Source organism: Anarhichas minor, unplaced genomic scaffold (assembly GCF_050575085.1).
Source record: "Anarhichas minor isolate MPS153535 unplaced genomic scaffold, ASM5057508v1 ptg000073l, whole genome shotgun sequence".
NCBI lineage: Eukaryota > Metazoa > Chordata > Actinopteri > Perciformes > Anarhichadidae > Anarhichas > Anarhichas minor.
This window is the reverse complement of record NW_027466519.1, coordinates 9025672-9041326: the sequence shown is the minus strand read 5'-3', so window position 1 is coordinate 9041326 and position 15655 is coordinate 9025672. Positions and strand designations below refer to the sequence as shown.

At 38.0% G+C, this 15655-nt stretch overlaps 1 protein-coding gene across 1 annotated transcript in view; it reads left to right on the top strand.

The window, feature by feature from the left end:
• The window catches only part of nrg1 (neuregulin 1), a 47897-nt gene extending 32731 nt beyond the window's left edge, over positions 1 to 15166 (top strand). Inside the window, exons 4-8 of the mRNA XM_076079496.1 lie at positions 2946 to 2969; positions 6927 to 7029; positions 8157 to 8310; positions 8403 to 8524; positions 14362 to 15166. Of these exons, the coding sequence (XP_075935611.1) occupies positions 2946 to 2969; positions 6927 to 7029; positions 8157 to 8310; positions 8403 to 8524; positions 14362 to 14998 (1040 nt within the window). The 3' untranslated portion in view covers positions 14999 to 15166. The remainder of the gene's footprint in view (positions 1 to 2945; positions 2970 to 6926; positions 7030 to 8156; positions 8311 to 8402; positions 8525 to 14361) is intronic.
• Positions 15167 to 15655: the final 489 nt, after the last annotated feature.

Here is a 15655-nt window from a genome sequence, read left to right as displayed (position 1 = left end):
CAAGGCATGGATGCTATACAATTAGGGGCTTGGACCGTGGTGCAGGTACATGGTGAATAGGAAGGGAAGAAGGTGTGGTCCATGAATACTCTCTTCCTGTTCCCTGTTTGCTACCTTCAAATTTGACATTTTTATTACATTCATTTAGCAGACGCTTTTATCCAAAGCAACTTACAATTCAGATTCTATCACATTTCTACACCGTAGGCACAGCTACGGGAGCAATTTTGGGGTTAAGTGTCTTGCTCAAGGACACATGGACATGCGACTAGCAGAGCCGGAGCCGGGGATCGAACCGCCGACCCTCTGATTGAAGGACAGCCCTGCTATCCACTTAGCCACAGTCGCCCTATTAGGTTTCTAAGCCACAAATGCTACAAAAATGCGTGTAAAATGCGTGTAAAATGCTACACTTTTACATCCTGATTGATTATATCTAGATGTTTTAACAGAGTGAAAGATCTTAGTCATCACACGCTCAGATTTTACGTCTCCCGGTCCAGTCAGCCCACCAAGGCTAGAGGTTAATTAAGCTTGTTTTCAGCTTTTAACTCTGGGTGCTATAGCACTCTAAATTACTTTTACATAACCACAATATCTTATACACTTAACAAAATTATATTTCCCCAATTTTTTACGATGACGACATCATAAAATATAACAACAGACAGTCAAAACGTCATTCGAAAAGCTCAAGCTTTGTTCGAATGTGAAAATGACATTTGGAACAGTCCTTTCAACAGACTTCATTTCACTGAAAAGACACAATTTTATTGATGGTAAACACATCAAATTTAACAAATAATAGGCTACAGTAAACCACAACCACAATCTCATCCCTTGTAGCCTGGGGAGGAAATCCCCAACCTCATTGTTTTGTGAGTTGTTGAATTAGAAGAAACTTTGTAAAATTTGGTATTGGTAATGGTACCCTCATTTTTAAAACAATACCCAGCCCTAGACAAGAGTGATTGCAGAGTCATTCTTGGCCAGATTGTGCTGTAACGATTCTGTGTTAAACAGAGTACCGGAGAGGTATGTTCAAAAAATGATAACAACAGATAAACTAATAAAGATCATTAAAAGATTATTAAGCAAGAATGTCTTCAAGTCCAATGGCTCTTGACACCGAGCCAGAATGTTACAGGTGAGTGACGTTAATCTTAGCCTATTTTAACAGACATTTCAAAAAGGAAAAACTGGAATACAGTTACACACCTGACACAATGCCATTGATTTTTAAAATCTTAATAAAGAGTACTATGTTTGTGTTGGGAATTGTGCATGATCGTCATAGCATGCTAAATTTAGAGTGTTGACTGGTGAGTGTATCCTTATCTAACTGATTGTCTGTTGACTGTTTGGCATGGTGGTCAAAAAATGCAAGCGCACTGATGGAGGTGCATGCACTAAGCCACACCATTGCAGTAGTCGTGCCTTATAAGTGGATACATAATGTATGATTGTATTCAGTTCATTATAGGTACCTTATTACAGTCCAAACATTTGTTAAAAAATAATAATTTGTATGAGAATACATACTTTCACCAGCATTTTAAAGGTACAGGAAACTCAAATTTTCAATTTTGTAATGAACTAGGTATTAAGCACTGAAAGAAATGCCATCAATTCTTTTTAACATTCTCATATGGTGCTGTTTTAATTCAAATTTCCTGGATCATTTCCTGATATTTAAAACGGTTTGGCAGTGTTCATCACAAACCCCCAAAAGGTCCAGGATGTCTCCTTTAATGTGTGATTGACACTCATCACTGCTGAGAGAATACCCATGCTTACTTCTCTGAAGTGTTGCCCAGTGAAGGATTATTAAATGTGGATTTTTCACCATAGCATTTTCAAAGTTACAGAGAAAAAGTAGTATTTGTGTGCAGAGGGAATTACAGTCAGAACTGGATGCAAAACAAACTGAGCTGACAATTTAGTGCAATCGGAGCTCTGTTGTTGGAATATGTTAAAGCCTGTCAAAGAGAGCGATTTGTTTCCAAACGAAACAGATATAAATTAGCTACCCGTACATTTTACTGTAGCTTTGAGCAGACTTGTCCAATAAAAGGCAAAAAAACATTTTCAGTTTTGGTTTAGGAAAAATATCATGGTTATGTTTAAAATAAGTAGGTACCTGCGATTACCATCCAATATTGTAGTAAACATGAATTTTAAAAGGCTGGCATTGGATGCAGAATGATTGAAGTTGTCCAATATCAACTCTTTTGACTGGCAATGGGGTTGCAAATAAACACAGTGAACACTGCTGTTGTTCCTTTTCAAGTAACAAGTCCCCAAATATCAATGCAGAGTGTCAGAGCTTGTTTTGTCATTCATTGGGTTGTTTACATTTTTGATGTATTATTATTATATATGGTGTCATTCCTGAGGTGCAGCATGTTGATAGTAAATCAGTGTTTAGCACACACAATCTCTCTATTTGGTTTGCTGTTGTGTTAAACTGTAGTATGGTTTGGGTTCAGGTTGCCAAAAGCTTATTTGGCTCAAACTTACAGTTTATTACTGTGAGATTCCTGTGTTTTCAATGTGTTCCTTTGTGTGCCATGTTTATGCCAAAGCAACCTACACCACGTGGCTTTGTCGTTCCCGATTTTATTAGCATCTAATAGAAATGCGCATATCACACTGGTATCAGGAAATCTTTGTGAAAAGTCTGTATAAACATTTTTTATACATTTTTAGGTGTTGATTGTTTCCTGTACCTTTAGGATAGATTTGAGATACTTAATGTTTATACAAGTTCATATAGAAAGTCTAAAGTGTTTAATGTGTGTATAATAACTGTGTTACCCTTAATCCATCAAGTTAAATCTGACTACATCTCTTTTACCATAAATACTGTGAGAACTACAAATATTATCCTCTCATCTGAAAAATCAAATTTTCTTTTTTTTTTTGTCACCTTTCTGCACTGACAGAACATCTTGGGATTGAATTTATGGGTATGGATTATTCCTTCCTCCTAGTTTGCAGATGTAAGACTGTAAGCTAAAACCCTCTACTAGAGCTAGTTTTCTCCAAGGTGAACGGATCATACAGCGTTGACCATCAGCACAAATCACATATAACATTGAATACATATTTTAGCAATCAAAATGAACAACAACACATCAACATTATTTAAGACAAAGCACTGTGATGCAGCTCCAAGCTATTATTTTCACGTCAAATATCACACGTGTTTTGATTCTGGTTAACAGTCCAAATGCTGCTGATTCATTTGAGTACATAATGAAAGCCAAAGAGGCTGTATATTTCTAATGCTGTATGTTCACACCCCTTCAGCTATCCATTCCTGCATCTTCTGTTGCCACCAGTGTTCAGCATGAGACAATAAAGCAGCATCACTGTCCTCCTAACTTTACCCATCTGCCTTCCTGTTTCCACAACATGGTCTCACTCCCAACTCGTCAAATACTGATCAGTGCCCCTCGGTGTCAAGGTACAGAGGCACCCTTCTGTATGCGACGCACCAGGCTTTCAACTAACTCCAAAGTAAACTATCCCGCGTTATAATGAGATGATCATAGCAACTGACACAGTATAAATTGCGCGATAAACTGCTAATGGGGAGGCTGTGGCTCGGAGGTATAGTGGGTCATCTTCGAATTGGAAGATTGGCGCTTCAATCCCCAATTCCTTCGGTCCGCATGTCAAAATGTCCTTGGGCAAGACACTAAACAATAGTGGTGTAACGGATCACGGATCGATCCGTGATCGTTTCGGATCATCCCTCACGGTTCGAGATTGTTTTTACAGTGTAATCATCATAGTGTGTAATAACGTTTCACTGCTGCTGTTCCTTTTCAAGTAACAAGTCCCCAAATATCAATGTAGAGTGTCAGTGAACAAATATAAAGCAGTAGTGTGTTCACGTGAACGGAGCAGGTTAAAATCATTTTTAACGGTGAAAGTCATGGCGAGCGGAGGAACTTGAGAAGCCCCCGGCGTCATTTAAGTTTGGGAGCATTTAGGCTTCCCTGTAACTTATAATGACGGATAAGGGTGGTGGATGAAACCGTTATGGTATGTAGGCGTTGTTTAAAGAGAAAGACACACGACAACGGCAATACATCGGACATGTCCACACATTTGAAGCGCCAAGGTATCATCGCGGCATTTAAGAAACAGTTTGTGGCAGAATTAGACCGGGCTAAAGCTATTACAAAATCTATTGGGGTCATTATTGCTGAAGATATGAGGGCATTCTCCGTTGTGGAAAACAAAGGATTTCAAAATATGGTTAAAGTGCTTGAGCCACGCTACGAAATCCCCTCAGGCACCCACTTCAGTATGAAGATCGTTCCAGGCCTCTATGAAGAGGAAAAGACTGAGACAGCTCACTTCATCACGGCGGAGTGGAGATTCAAAGTCTGGTGCTGCAGACACGCCCCTCTGTGAGGGTCCCACAGACACACATCTGGCACTACCCTTTCCACAGGCAATGTAGATATTCTCATCTTTTTGAAACTGAATATCTTAAATATTGTGGTTTTCATGTAAGACTATAGCCCAAAGTTATTTGCTTTCTGTGTTCTTGAAGTTATTTTAACTAATAAATGGAAAGCAAATTATTTGTCCACCCCCCCTTCGCTGATCCAAAAAATGATCCGATCCGTGACTCAAAAACTGTGATCCGAACCGTGAGTTTTGTGATCCGCTGCACCCCTACTAAACAACCAATGGGTGGATGAGTTTTGAGTCCTGATGGGCAGGTGGCACCTTGTATGGCAGCCTCTACCATCAGTATGTGAATGTGTGTGTAGTGTACAGCGCTTTTAGTGGTCAGAAGACTAGAAAGGCGCTATACAAATGCAAGTTCATTTACCATTTAGTGTGGGGTGGTCGTGTCCTGTGTGAAACAAAAAATCTAAGATTTATTGTGTCACGTCATTCATTTGACTCGTTAGTCACGTTGTTGATAGCTGATAGTCACGTTGATAGTCACGTGACTCATTAGAGCACTCGCTAGTCACAGGAGTCCTTAGTCAGTCAAAATAACGTCAACCAAGATCCTAACTTAATGGTTATGTTTCCTAAACCTAAACCTTTTTCATTTTGAAAGATATTATGCATTTAACGAGCGTTTATTGACATGCTGTCCCTGACACTTCCAAAACAGACGCTAGAGGGTTACCTAGAGCATTATTTGAGGAAATGGGAATGAGAACGTGGTGGTTTCCACCTTCATCACATGTATGTTTTCAACTGTTAAATGTTATATTCCCTCTTACTTATAGCATCTTTCTAGTTTATGCCTCTTTTCATCACAGTGTCATGTTACATCGAGTAAATTGTGTAAAAATGCACTAAAGTGTGTAATATCAACCTGCCCAAAGAAAGCAGATGACAATTTGCCTTTTTTGCTAAATCTGGCACATTACATAATACAAAACAATATGTTGATATAAATCAATATATCAATATTATATCAATATTTATTTTCTCTTTCAATAAGACCATTTCATTTAAGTGGAATGCAATATATTCTTAAATTATGCTAACACCTGGACAGTTGACTGATTTAAAAAGTACTGCATAGAGCCTGCTGGGACCTTTCAGGTTCTTCATCATGGCTGACCAGACTAATTAACCAACACATTCATCAAACCGTTTTAGGCACAAGCACAAATTTAAGAAATCCTCTTTTCAGCTGCTTTATGAAACACTGATCTCATAAATAAACTGTTTATTATCTGATTGCACTTTGGTAAATTGCATGCAGCTGTGGCAAGAAAATGAAGCCACACTCCTAGTTTCCCACTTTACGGATGATTTATGTTGGTGTGTTAAATCTTAATAAATGTATCAAAAGATATAGGGATTCACCATAATTACTGGCCTACATGATACAGTTAGCTTCTGTTCCTCTGTTTTATTTTGAAAATACCTCTTCATGTGCAATATGCAAATGCACGTTTTATGAGCAGTGTGTTTGTCACTTTAAAAAAAATCTCTTAATATTTGCTTGCTAAATACAGTTGGAAAACAGGACTTCCAACTGTCCCAGAGAGAATCAACATAAAGAAATGTAAACGAAAATGAAAACGTTTATTTGAGCTTCTGATTTGACAACAGAGTAAAGACAAACACATTTTTCAGAAAAATGCTGGAATTCAAACTCAGTTCTACTTCGACAGCATTGATGACTAATGGAGGACAATTCTAGAAATTAAGAAAAGTGAAGCGAAACAGGCTCATGGATGTGAGTTCACCTTGGAGAGATCATGTGATATTAAAGAGTTTAACATTATAATTAGCACCATCCCTGAAGAGATGAGGTTTTTAGGACAATAAAGAGACGCTGGTATTATGGTTGAGCGCTAGATTTTTGTGTATTGCATGTTAGAGTCATTTGTCTTTGATTGCTGACTGGAGCCGTATAGATTCATGAAGCCAATACCAGTATCAATATTTAAGAGTTATAAATAAATTATGTAACGATGATACATCGCCTGATAATCTTTTTTAAACATAAAGACAAATATTTCCCCCGAAATTTGTTTTTTTAATAATTGTGACTATCATGTAAAGAGAGACACTGTTTCTAAATGACCTCAAACATATCATAGACATTTCTGTGCTGACTGTTACTTGACTACACTGATACAAATGCACCTGCATAAGCTTAAACAGGGCAATGTATTGGCTGGACTGTCATTGTTAAGGGCCACTGTGTCTCCCAGATCAGTGGATTAGATTCCAATCATGTCTATAGTAGAAAATTACTTCTAATTTCTTTCTTCTAAGAAGGACTTTTGATTGCTGTAATTGTAAAAACCTCCCTGCAGAGCATTTTCTTATTGTTTGGGTTTATGGCTGGAATGGTCTTAATGTATGTGTCTGTCTGTGTGTATTGTACTCCTGAAGTTTTAAGATTGTACTGTCCTCTTTTTCAGAAGCTGAGGAGCTGTATCAGAAACGCATTTTAACAATAACAGGAATCTGCATTGCACTCCTAGTGGTTGGAATCATGTGTGTGGTTGCCTACTGCAAAACAAAGTAATTCATGTCACATTTTCATATTTCATTAATAACTTAAAGGTACACTCCACCATTTTCTTTTAGTACCCAATAGTCCCTTAAGTCCCCAAATTTCCTTTCAAAAAGTAAATGAATTTTCTGCAAAAATGTCTAATAGGTGTTAGAAATATGGAGAATGTTCCATGTGAGTCAGGACAGAAATAGCAAAAGACCTGAACTTTTAACTTGAACTTGAACTGAGAGGCCCAAGAGGAAGACAGTGAAGCCAGAACTGGGGTTGATTGACTGACTGACTGACTGACTGACTGACTGACTGACTGACTGACTGACTTTTTGGTTACTTGCAAATGCGTGTTACAATTTACACACAAATGCCAAGTAATATGAACATTTGTTAAACAATTTTACAAATGCACACATAACAATGTAAATTAATATTAATATTTTATGTACACATTTTTATCTTCAACTTCAAAGACATGATCATGTTCGCCTTCAAAAAGCTTGCTTTGTATACAAATTCCTCTGTAAAAAAATATACGTGACATTATATTGTATTCATTTATAGACTAAGATTCTGATGAGTGCATTTGTAAAACTTGTTTCACATGTGCTCAAATTGCTTAGTATTTTCATGTAGATTGTAACACGCATTTGTGAGTACCAGAAATTACACACAAATCGTTGTACACATTTGTAAATCGTATTTTTTGATTGTAGATCATGTAAAACAGTTTTTATGATCATTTTGAGACTAATTTAATTCCAAAGCCAAGTGGCCGAATGTAACAATTCAAATGTTTGATTGGGGTAGGGGGTTGTAATCTAGCTGCAGAAGACTGTGAGACATCCAGACATTGACCTCCTTCAGACAACTATGTAAAATAATCAGATTAGAACATTTCCAGGGTTTCACAGATAGATAAGAGATACAGCCAAACTAAATGAGGTGAGACGTTTGAGGACTTTGTGGTACTATTGGAGGCAATTACAAAAATTTGAAATGTATTTTGTACTGACCTCAATATGTAAAAATCAATTACCATTACTACAGTCAAGCCATAAAAACATTAGCTGAAATTGGGGTAAATGTATCTCTTTAACTACATTTGGAACTTTCCCGTCTCCTGTTTCTTCACAAACAGGAAGCAGAGGAAAAAGCTCCATGACCATCTGAGGCAGAGCCTGAGGAATAAGAGGACCAACAATACCAATACTGGTATTGGCTCCAACCTGGCAAACTCAGCTAGAGGACGTCAGGTTTCTAACTTGCCTCTTCAAGATTTGCAGCTCATCGATGTATGTTGTTACTTGTTGCTATCAAATAAAACCTGTTAAATTTGTACACGCAAGTCAATTGTCAATTTGTTTTATGCTCCTCTTTTTTATAGCATTGTAATGGGACAACTATGCAGCATGCAGCTGAGGGGGATACAGAAACCAACTTCTCCACAAGCAAAAAGGCTTTATTGGTGCATGAACCTACTACATTCACCGACATCTCTAGCATGAGGTAAGGAATAACGTAAAACATTTTGTCAGTTTGGTAAATTTGGTTTGGTTTTAAGCAGATGCACCACATTTCAGATCACAGGTTTGGTGGTGAGAACCAACCCGTTCTCAGTCCCAATTCATCAAACACAGACACTTGATCAGAGCCCCTCAGCACAGCAGTCATCTGATGCCGAGTTGGTATAATGACATAATAAGGGTTACACGCAACACACATATAAAACGTAAAAAAAAGTGTGGCGTCACTTACTTGAGAATCTGTATGTCCTATATGTCCTGAATATACTATGATGTGTGTATATGTCATATATATATATATATATATATATATATATATATATATATATATATATATATATATATATATATATATATATATATATATATATATATATATATATATATATATATATATATATATATATAGCTTTATATATATATATATAAAGCTAAATAATGCTTGTTGCATCCGCCGTGGTGTCCATAGCCCTTGTTTATTGTCATTGTTTTATTATAATTGTCTAAGTTTTGTCCTCTTTACTGGATAGCTAAGGCTATACTGAGGGAGAGGGTTATATATTCTGATAATCAGTTTTTTGTTCGGGCTGCAAATGTCCATCTGTAGAAGAATTTACTGTTGGTTTGGTCATAAGGGCTTGTGGTGCGGTTCAAAACCAGGGACGCTGCAATGTTGTTCCATTGTATACGTTGACACTGTAATGCCCTTTATTTTCTAGCCTAAAGGTGGTCTTTGATTTAATAGTTCTATCATATCACATTATCACTTTACCCTCCTTTGCTGAAAACAAATATTTACAGTAGCAGGAGTTTTAGCTGAGTAATATGATCTACTACTCTTAGCATCTACCACTAAAACAAGGTAAGATGCCTCCAAAACACTGGAGTCTCTGACATACAAATCCTTTATTTAATTTTCTTAAAATCTGCAAAAATGTCACACACTTGAAATATGCAAAAGAGCTTACTTACAGCAGCAACATCTGCAGTCACTGCCAACTCATTGCAAGGGACAGTGGCATAGACCAGCATGCTGCCAAACTGTTTAATCTCAATAGCAGCAAGTTCATCGCACTACACACTACACACTGTAAATGGATATTGTAGAGAAGATTAGGAAACCATGAAGGTTATATTTCCTTATTGCAATAAAACTACATGACATGAAATAAAAAAAACAAAAAAATTGCTTTCCTAAATTTCATGCAAGCCTAAAATATGCACTGTACAATGAAGAAAAAATAGCCCAAATTAAAATTAAAATAAATATTGAGTCATAAAAATTTGTCAGGTTAGTGTACAGTAATGCCTCACACTTAGGCTTTTTCTGCACCACAAGTACAGATATGAGATTATGATATGAGTGAGATAGTGGGATGATGAACAGTCAAAAACAGTCTTTACAGATGATCAGGAACCTTGATTATATAAAAACAAGGATATTCAAAACACTGATTGCCAAGTTGTAAGGGGAAGCAGCAATTTTGCCTTAACTGAATACATTACATGGAACCAGTTTCAGCCTCCGGATGTGCAGCTTGTGGATCTTAGTCCCGTCACAGCAAAACTCCAATGAGACATTTCCTGGAGATAAACTGATAGCTGCTAATATAAAAAAAATCCAACATGCTCTTTCGCAAAAAGCACACAATTTTCTGTGCATTGCACCAGGATGTCTGTACCTGGAATCCCATCCGCTGGGTGTTTGCTGTGCCTCCTGTGCACCAAATCATCCATAACTGTATGATTCAACATTATTACAATTATTATAATTCAACAGAAAAACTATGCTGTCTCATCCATCAGTAAAGAAAAAGAAACATAACTACTACAGTACTACTTTCTTAAATTTTGGCAGGCTCAATACTGATTGGCTGAACATATTCTTGCAGATTTGAAAAGAGTTCCAGTAGCTGATTATATAATTAACTGCTGTATCAGTAAATAGGACTTTGAATTAATGCAGACTGTGAGAACACTGAAATGAAATACACTGAAAGACACAAATTTGACCCGCAATATAATTATGTCATGGTCTAGAGGCCTGTCTGAAATCTGTCTCCATCTAAACGACCCCCTCCCTGTCTCTGCAGCTGGACTAATGACTGGAGCAACAGTCTTCTGTCTGACACTGAGTCTGTCTCAGTGATGTCATTGCCGGAGAATAGCCAACGTGCCACACAGGGCAGCCGAGGTCGTCTGAATGCCACTGGTGGCAGCAGAGACTTAAGTGCTCATTCAAAGAAGTGCTGAGACACACCTACCTCCAACAGGGACTTGCATTAAAGTACAAGGTAATTGGTGACTTTGCGTCACAAATAGAAAACCAAGAGGCTCATGAAACTGACAACAATGCAACAAAGACTCTCAGTAGGTACATCATTTATATAGCAATTAGAATTTGATCTAAAAATATGTAGGCTGGATATGTATGTATAATAGTATATGCCACTGTCTCTCACAATATGGTCCCCACCAAAATGCTACACTATTGGGGAAAACATATTATGAGGAATAAATGAATGCATAAATAATTAGATATGTTGTTAACAAGCAATGTGTAGAGCAAATTAGAAATACATAAATACTCTTCAGAAAATACATCTAGAAGAATCTGATCTCCTGAAGTGATATTACCCTCAATTCAGACATTTTTGTTTATAATTTAACACAGTAGTTTCTGAATTATAGTTGACAATAAATCATCCACACATCATAATAGACCCAGTAGGGTAGTATATGATTATAATGTGGTTATCAACAATACCGACTAAGCACTTGTTAATATGGCCCAAATACAAAGACATCATTAATCTCAGTTAAGATAAATCAAACAATACTGTCAAATCTCAACTTTTACAGTCTTCAAATATAGTCTTATATGAATGACTGGGGCCTCTGCAATGGTAATTACCTTACATATTTTTCCACACGTCTACTCTATTGTTATCAGTGATCATGCTGATCACTGATAACTTACATTGAATTAAGTTAACTAGTTAAGTTATGTTTGGGAAGTAGGCCACGCCTCAACCACACCTCTAATCACCTGTCAACCCTGATTATACCTGGTCAACTTGTCCTGTACTGTTTGTCTCAGTTTTCTCTATTCAGACCATGCTTCACACTTTTTCACGCGCATCCATCAATCTAAAAGTAAGACATACACTAGCTTTGATTATTTTAAACATCCAGCTCACCATGGATCCAAACTGCAGACAATTATCCATCCGAAAGTGTTTCTCCTCAAGCCATGACATTTCCCAAGCAGTCAGATAACAGACAAACTTCCCGGCAGTTGGGCACACATTGGATTCGTCAACTCCTCCATTACATCTACCATAAAAAGAACTCTCAAACTCTCAATTGCAGGCTTCTTCAGGATCGTCACATGTGACGTCACTGAGGCTCTATCTCCTCCAGGGCCACAGCCAGTATCGCAGTTTGCATTTCCACCTGTGCCTACTCTTTCTGTGTCTTACATTTTTTAAGTCACTTTGTCATATTTTTTATCCCTGTGTTCACTGACTTCACAATATGCCCTAGTCTTTCATCCCACCACCCCTTCCCCTACCCTTCCTTCAACTGTACACAGTAAAAGGCTTCCGCTCCTACAAATTTATCTCTTGACAGCGATCCAAAAGCCCCACCTAGCCACCAAAGGAGCCCCACCACTGGCTAACTAAATTGGTTCTCTGCTTCCCCCTACATTCATTCTATTTGTATTGAATACTATACTATACTGGAGAACCCGGAATGTGAGAGTGCCTTTCTGAGACCCAAGACAAAAGTGTTGCCAAAGTGATAACGTTCCAGGATTAGGTGGAGAGTTAGGATACAGAGTGAGAGTTTAGGTTGCTCACCGCAAACATAATCTGCTGCTAGCACCACCTTGTTTTTAGCCAGAGTAGCTATCTGGCTAAAGGGTTACTGCAGAACAGATCTCTTCAAACATGATTTCCTCCATCCAAGTCATGAATGATCTTGTCTCTTTTCTATGAACATAGAACTCACGCTAAAGGCCTGTAAACCTTTTACCAGAAATAAGCAAGCTGTCTGTACGTGCCAATACTGACATTCTTAAACTTGTACTTCTTATTGTTAGATCTCTAGCTAAAAAGACTTTCATTGTTAATGACATTGACATGTCCAGGGTGTATCATGCCTTCACACTATGTCAGCTGGGATTGGCTCTTCAAAGGTGAACTCTGTCCTGCAAGTCCACAGGTGCTGGCTGGAGATTGCAGCAAAACAAAAAACGCATTCTTGGCTTTGTCTGTGAGCTGGCTTCAATAGAAGTACATTTTGATGGGATTGTAAATTGGTATAATGGAAATGTAATGTGACTGTACCTTAACAGTGTTGTTTCTTATAGTACTTACAACTGAAACAAATCCCAAAGTTTCCTCTCAGCTCAGTGATGTTTTGAAACGTAACCCAATTAAGCATGTAAAATTTGGGGATTTGGGGTGTTTTTAATGCTTAAACAAAACCAAAGGAATGTGCAATTAAGGTCAAGTTGTTATGACGGAGCTACTGGAGAGTGCTTAAGTGGTTAAAAAATAGATTCTTATCTGATGGGCCACTATGTCAGGAATACGATGAATCCATATTTTAGGAGCCGTGATGGCTCAGTGGTCTGCACGTCACCTCACCAGGGCTCAAATCCTTTTCTGTGTGGAGTTGTTCTGTTGCGGCATAGGTTTCCTCTGGGTGCTCTGGTTTTCTCCCACAGTCCAAAGACATGCTGGTTACCTTAATCTATAGTTGTGCTTTAGAGGTTAACAGCATAGCTATGGACCCTACACACATTTTTGCCGTAGCTATGCAATAGCTGATGTGCGTCTCCACGTGGAGACAACAAGAACTGTGATTGGGGTTTCTGATTGCATTGGAGATTGTTGTGGCATCAAGACAACATGAAGCAATTTTTAAATGCCTTAGTAATTGTCTTGTTTTCCTGAAGACACATCCAGCAAAGTAATTTCCACTTCACACCCTCTGCTCAACGTGGTGACACTGTTCTCTATCACAATAAGTAAATAAATGTGAACACTGTATTTTCATGTGAATGAAAATTGTAATGAATGATAATAGAAAGTAAAGCATGTAATCACCAGCTAACAGATGATTCATCTGTCTATTAATGTGGTGGTGTCAACTGGTGAAATCAGATGTTAAACTATAAATCAAAACCTACACAGTAGGAGTCCAGTCAACCCCTCACGTCACGTATAAATTAAGTTTTAGGTGAAATGAATTACTCTAAATTGCTCATAAATTTGAAAGTTTGGGACTGTCAATTTCAAGAATAACTTTTTTGCCTTCTGGTTCCTAACTCCGGAAAGAAGAAAAAATTGTCCCTATATCTATGCATAATACGCTCATAAACATGCATCTTTCTCTGTCCAACGAGAAATACTGTGGTTATATATTTGTGTGATTATTGATGTCATTGAGGTAAAATAATCTATGTGTGTTAGCCATGTGATAGACTGGAAAACTTTTCGAGTTGTTTTCTTAACCCAACATATGCAATAATAGTTTCCCAAGACCCCTGACCTTCAACACAGGTATGTCAGTCAGAAAATGAATTGATGGACTTATTGTCCACAGCCTCGCTGGACCTTTATATTTTTTTCCGAGCAGTATCATTGGCAATTCAACTCTCAATATATTTGAACCTGTATTTTATTGTGTATCAGACTCAGACAACGATGTTTACTTTTAAAAATGTTAAATGTGGTACACAAACATTGACGTGAGCATCTTTCAAGTAAATGTGTAAACAAAGGTGTTGTAATTGTACTTCTGTTGTAGGTGTGTACCTGCCATGACAACCCAGACTCAGCTGTCTCTCGTGTCCCAGACCTCTCCTGCAACACCAGGGTCTCCTCCATCAGAGATGTCTGCCCCCCTGTCCAGCCTGGCAATCTCTGTCCCTTCTTTGGCTTTAAGCCCCTCTGGTGAGGAGGAGCGCCCCCTGCTGTTGTCAAACACACCTCAGCCATGCAAGGCTTTGAGCCGAGATGAACAGAAGAGGACATCTGCCCACTACAACCATGGCCATGTAGCACATAGCTTACCACCTAGCCCACTGTTTACTATGGAGAATGGTTACTACATAGGTGACCATGACAACACAGCTGGCAGCCATATGTTCTCAGCATTACCTGAGAAGCTACTAAATACAAACAACAACATCAACAGCTGCAGCACCAAAAGAGTCACCAATGGCCATGTGCAGCAGAATGTGGAGTCCAGTGGCGATAACATGCTAGTGAGGGAAAAAGAGGAGCGTCGGGGGGAACGCACATCCTTCCTTACTACTGATAGCACTACAACACTGCTGCTCAGGGCTATGGACAGCAGCAGGACTAACCTAGCATCACCAACTAATGACGTGGCAGACAAGTCATCCAGTTCCACCACCAAACTAAATCCAGTTGCTGTGTAAAGTCAAAAGAAATTGCTGAGAATCCTTTATGTTGAGGGGAAAAAAATGAATAGTCACTATTAAACCTTTATTTTCTATAAAGTATTTGCTTTGTAAAGACTTTTAAAGATAAATGAAAATGAAACTTTTATTTTAGTGATGTAGTAAATAAAGAGTTTTATAAAAAGAAATGTACAAATGTGTTCATGTCTTGTAGGTAAAGTGCCATACACTAGTATGTAGCAATGGATGACAGTATATTTCTGTGCAGAAAAATATCAATGGTGCCTTTCTATTTAGTGTGCTTAAGGGAACTGCAACATTGCATACTGGGACATATATTCACCAACTTAACAATCCAAAATAACTTGCTGGCTGCTTTTGATGTCCTCCAGTTGGAAGTGCCCGCTGACACAACAGTTTGCTATTATATTCATACAAGGTGCATGCTACGTCCTTGAATGCTGTGACGGAATGCACAGTTCATGTGTTTTCCTCTCCAATCATTTGACCTGGTACTAAACTCCAACACCTGGACTGATGTTTGTGAATAAATGATCAATCAGCTCATAATTTGCATTTGATGAGAGATGGAAAAGATGGTTGAAATCATAATGGTTTTATTGATCATCGTCTCATCCGGAATCCTGCTGGTGAACGATTCTCATAACTGATAGA